Source organism: Solea solea, chromosome 19, assembly GCF_958295425.1.
Source record: "Solea solea chromosome 19, fSolSol10.1, whole genome shotgun sequence".
Taxonomy (NCBI): Eukaryota; Metazoa; Chordata; class Actinopteri; order Pleuronectiformes; family Soleidae; genus Solea; species Solea solea.
Genome location: NC_081152.1, coordinates 11663457 through 11668373, shown reverse-complemented (window position 1 = coordinate 11668373; position 4917 = coordinate 11663457). Strand labels below are relative to the sequence as shown.

The window sequence follows — 4917 nt, the reverse complement described above, 5'->3', positions numbered from 1 at the left end:
ATATATATATATATATATGTTATATACACATATATGTAATGTATATATTACATATTTAATGTAATATATTTCGTACAGATTATTTTGCTGTTTAGTATATTGTCAATATTCATATTAAAATGGTTTATAGCTTTTAATTTAACATAACCCATTCACTCCAAGCCTAAGCTTTGTAAATGGAATGACCCACTACATCTATTACAGCTGCACATGTCGAACTGACCAAATGGCTTCATCCTACAGCCAATGAGACGCCTGTACTTTGATTGACAAACAGAAGGTCTAATGGCGACGAGACATGAAACACGGTGGACCAATGAGAGGGACGCCGACGTATGTAGTGGGCGTGCCCTGGCTCTACGATGGCCGCCGCCTACAGCAGTAGCAGCAGCAGCAGCACTACAGCGCGTCCATTATATCTTCGCTCAGTTTGATCTTCACAGAGAAGAAGATGCCTTTTAAATCACTCTGGACCTTCACCGTTCTTATCCTCACATTCAGTCTGGGTTTCGCCGATGACGACCATGAAATGGAGGAGTTTCTGAAGCGGGAGTATTCCCTTTCAAAGCCTTACCAAGGTATCCCAACCAACCATTATGAACCGTTATTGAATCACTGGCTCCCAGGGACAGCGATTGTTCCAGAAAATTAGATTTAGCGCTCAAATAACATCCTTGTCTCAACTCTGTTTCATGTGATAAGAGTGTTAATGTAGACGTTCGAATGCCTCAAAATTCAGCCAAACGAGACGCTGTAGTTTCATGCATTTGATTTAAAAAGCACATTATGCTTCGTTTAACATATTTGTTGTGTGTGTTGTTTTTAATGTAACTCTCATATATATGTTTCTTTTATTGAATGATAAAGCCAGTTATGTCACCAGGCTTACTCGGCAGCTGTACTGTGCTGTGTCAGCGTTAGTCATCATGATAATGGTGTTGTTTGTGTGTCCTTACTCAGGTGTGGGATCCTTAGGCTCCTCCCACTGGGAGCTGATGGGCGATGCCATGGTAACCACGGAACAGGTGCGCCTCACACCTGACAAGCAGAGCAGACAGGGGGCAGTGTGGAGCCGCATTGTGAGTATATACTGTAACATTGATAATTGTACAGGTATTAATATTCCATGTTATTGTAGAGATAAAACTCAAGACAATTTATGGTCAGTTAATATTTGGATTACTTCTACGGACTACCATTCATTTTATTTCAAAAACGGTTGATTTGTTTGTGCTTTTATGTTATTTGTTTAGTTTGACCCAATCCGTAACTTGATATATCAAATGACAAAGAAGCACATAACAAACAAAAAATCAAAATAAAGGCCTAATTAGGCTGAATGGTTGTCATCTTCTTAAAACACTTCTCTTGTATTTCTAATCCAGGAAATGATGCAAAATGTCAGCACACCTTCAATTAACGCTCTACACACACACACACACACACACACACACACACACACACACACACAGACACACACGTTTGCACAGTATTCATAGTGAGGACACTCATTGACATAATGCATTATCTTACCCCTTACCCTAACCTAAACCATCACAATTAAGTGCCTAACCCTTACCCTAACCTAAACCCAATTCTAACCTTAACCCAAAAACCAGGTCTTAACCCTCAAAAAGCCCCTTTAAGGGTGACAGAATGGTTGAACTGGACAAGATGTCATCACTTCCCCAAATTGTCCTTACTTCCTTTTCTAAGATACCTACACAAGAACACACACACACATATATATACACACACAGACGCCCAAAATGCTGAACTTTGAAAATGATCCTGTCTTCCGTTTATTGCCTAGCTATTGTGGTAAACACTAACTACGCAATAGCTACTGGTGTTTATTTGAGTTCTTTGTGTTTCCAGCCTTGCCACCTGAAGGACTGGGAGATGCAGGTGCACTTTAAGATTCATGGGCAAGGAAAGAAGAACCTGAATGGTGACGGGCTGGCCATTTGGTATACGAAGGAACGCATGCAGAAAGGCAAACGCTATATTTACCAAACCGTACTTCTTATGTCCAAAAAAAAAAACAACCCATGATTTTATACAATACAACACTCTGTCTTATTCTTCTTATACCCTTCACATTGTTACAGGTCCTGTTTTTGGAAATAAGGACAATTTCACAGGCTTGGGTGTGTTTGTGGACTCGTATCCCAACGAGGAGAAGCAACTCGAGGTATGCGACTCCTCACATCTCACCTCTTCTGTGTGATAGAGACATGTAGGTTGAAGATGGACAAGTGCTCTTGCAGATTTGTGTAAAGGGGCTTTATTTGTGTCCTTTTGTGCGGCCATTTGGAGACAGGCACAGAAAAAGAGATACACTCCTCGCACACAGGTAACGGAACTTAATCACATTTTTGCCCCAACCCTGTGTTTTTACCCCACTGCAGTCTCCCCTCGCTCCAACAATACGGCACTTTGTCTATATATATGTATGCATGTTTTGGTTTTGTCTCTGCATGTTTGTTGCGTTGTTGTTTGGTCTTAAGCAGAGCGTAATATGCATTTCAAAATGACTATAGAATGAAAGGAGCAGCAAGAAGGTAGGGCTGGGCAGTAGATTGATATTATATCTACATTATAGTGTACACTTCAATGCGATGAACAACTTGGTGTATGTATATGTACCGTTAAAAGGCATACATTAAACTGTCATAGTGAGTGTGACTATCAGGCTTTCATAAGAAGGTAGAATTTTCATTGTTTTATATCTGATAATGTGATTTCTTTTTTTGTAAATAACCATAATATTTTGCATGGCTCTTTATGTGAAAGTGTAATTCCTGTCTCCATTGTCACCTCACACTGCTATAACTATAGATAGACTCTAATTTGCTTGTCTCTCTGCTGCAGAGGATTTTCCCCTTTGTTCTGGCCATGGTGGGGAACGGCAGCATCAGCTATGACCATGAGCGCGACGGTCGGACAACAGAGCTGGGCGGCTGTAACGCCATGGTGCGCAACCTCAAACATGACGCCTTCCTCTTCATCCGTTATGTTCGCCGCAGGCTCACGGTGAGAGAGAAACACAGGCTGCTTCGATGTTATAAATGTGACAAACCGGGTGTGCAACCTTTCAGTAACTAGCACGATTCATAAAGGGAAAACCATCCTCTCCCTCTGGTTTTCAGGTGATGATAGATATCGATGGTCAGCACGAGTGGAGGGACTGTCTCGACATACCGGGGGTGCGGCTGCCACAAGGCTATTATTTTGGTGCCTCAGCCATTACTGGAGATCTTTCAGGTAAACAGCAGCATTCACTATTCAAGCTTTATAACCAACTTAAGCATAAGCCAATACAGAAATTCTTACTAGGCCACATATCTATGGAAAGAATGTCTGCTTCCATTAAAAAAAAAAAAATCCTATCTATCTTCATGATCCTAATCAGCTTTCAGGTAATGTGACTAATGCTCGCTACGCACCGTCTTCTCCTTCGTCTGTGTGGTTTAATGGCAGCTTGATGCATTTAGCATTTCAGCCATCTTCGGGAAGTAGATTCTTCTCATCCTCTCCTCCTTCTCATCAGCGTCGCTTAACCTCCCCTGAACGAGACGAGCAGAATGAAAATAAATCTTTTCACATTATTCACTATATTACATTACATTATATTACAGTCAGAAATATGCATATTTATTGTTTGTAGTCGATGGCTGTCCAGTAACTTTTCTTGTTAGTTTTTCTTCGATGAACGTATGAACTCAAAAGTGTGAGACCCGTTAATCCCATTTAAAAACGACTCTTTTTCTAATCTTATTTTCTGTTTCTCCATTTACAGATAACCATGATATCATTTCCCTGAAACTCTACCAACTGACGGTGTTACGCAGTCAAAAGGAAGAGCAAGAGGAGGAGGAAGATGTGATAACTATTCCCAGTGTTGATAACCTGGAACTGCTGAGATGTAAGCTGCTGTTCACTCTCTCTTTTCTCGTCGTCTGTTATCCCTCCGACTTTCTCCTCTGTTTCTCTCCCTCCAGTGGTCCAGACTGAAGAGGGGATGAGTGGCATCTCCATTTTCTTCACCGTGCTCTTCTCGATGCTGGGTTGCGTGTTCCTCGCCGTCATCGGCATGGTGGTGTACAGCCACTGGAACGAGAGCCGCCGCAAGCGCTTTTACTGAAGGAGGGGTGAGACGGGACGGAGGACAGCGTTTGTGGTAACGACTGTACTCAGGTCCACGGACCTCGACTGCTCAAAGGTGAAATACTGCTGCCGGCCACTAGAGCGCAGTAGATTGCTGTATCGTGACAGGAGATGGAGTAAAAGTGTCACCTGCTACAAAAAGCCTCTCTCCAACTTTGCCATCGGTGGTCATGAAGCAGCAGGAGGACTCACTTGTACACGTTGTTCTCAGCCCCTGCTCGACACAAACCCACTTGGCGTTTTGGTCTCCCCCGCTGCACTGGTGGTGACACAGCAGACAAACACTAACGGTGTGTTACACCACTCCTTGTGAGCATCTACATTTCACCTCTTTTTTTTTTTCTTTTTTTTTTTTGATTGCTGATGACATTTTTTGTAGATTTGAGAGTTATAAATATAAAGAGTACCTGATGTGCTGCTGCTCCAGATTCATTGGCCATCTGCAAGTACGACTTCATCTGCTGAATAAAGATCCAAATCTACTCTTGCGCTGTGTTTTGAAAAAGTAATATATAGCATATATCTCACCTTGTAGCCGCTGTAGTGTGCATGACGTGTCCGGGCTACCATTCGTTGTTGTTTGCACCTTTTTATTTAAAGTTGGTTTTCGCAGTGTCTTTGTATGCTTGCGTACATTTCCGCAAGCAGTGCTCATTTCCTCATATTTAACATGTTTATATGCGAAAATGGGATGAAAACAACATTTTTCATAGTACATTTAAACAGTATATTAAATGTGAGAGGATT

General features: G+C 41.8%; 1 protein-coding gene across 2 annotated transcripts; it reads left to right on the top strand.

The window, feature by feature from the left end:
• The first annotated feature begins 357 nt into the window (after positions 1–357).
• On the top strand, positions 358–4657 carry lman2la (lectin, mannose-binding 2-like a). 2 transcript variants are annotated; one of them, XM_058617432.1, is made up of 9 exons: positions 358–578; positions 961–1079; positions 1879–1996; positions 2112–2194; positions 2324–2356; positions 2875–3036; positions 3153–3267; positions 3803–3928; positions 4005–4657. In XM_058617432.1, the coding sequence occupies exons 1-9, from the start codon at positions 452–454 to the stop codon at positions 4145–4147; spliced, it is 1026 nt and encodes a 341-aa protein (XP_058473415.1). In that variant the 5' UTR covers positions 358–451; the 3' UTR covers positions 4148–4657. The 2 variants fall into 2 exon arrangements, with proteins under 2 accessions (XP_058473415.1, XP_058473416.1); XM_058617433.1 differs by lacking the exon at positions 2324–2356.
• The last annotated feature ends 260 nt before the right edge of the window (positions 4658–4917 follow it).

Bases quoted from the DNA above. Each gene is read 5' to 3' on its own strand.
- lman2la (XM_058617432.1), top strand. From the start codon at position 452: ATGCCTTTTAAATCACTCTGGACCTTCACCGTTCTTATCCTCACATTC. The intron at 1,997-2,111 runs GCAAACGCTATA...ACATTGTTACAG, and splicing joins GAAGGAACGCATGCAGAAAG to GTCCTGTTTTTGGAAATAAG. The intron at 2,195-2,323 runs GTATGCGACTCC...ATTTGGAGACAG, and splicing joins ACGAGGAGAAGCAACTCGAG to GCACAGAAAAAGAGATACAC.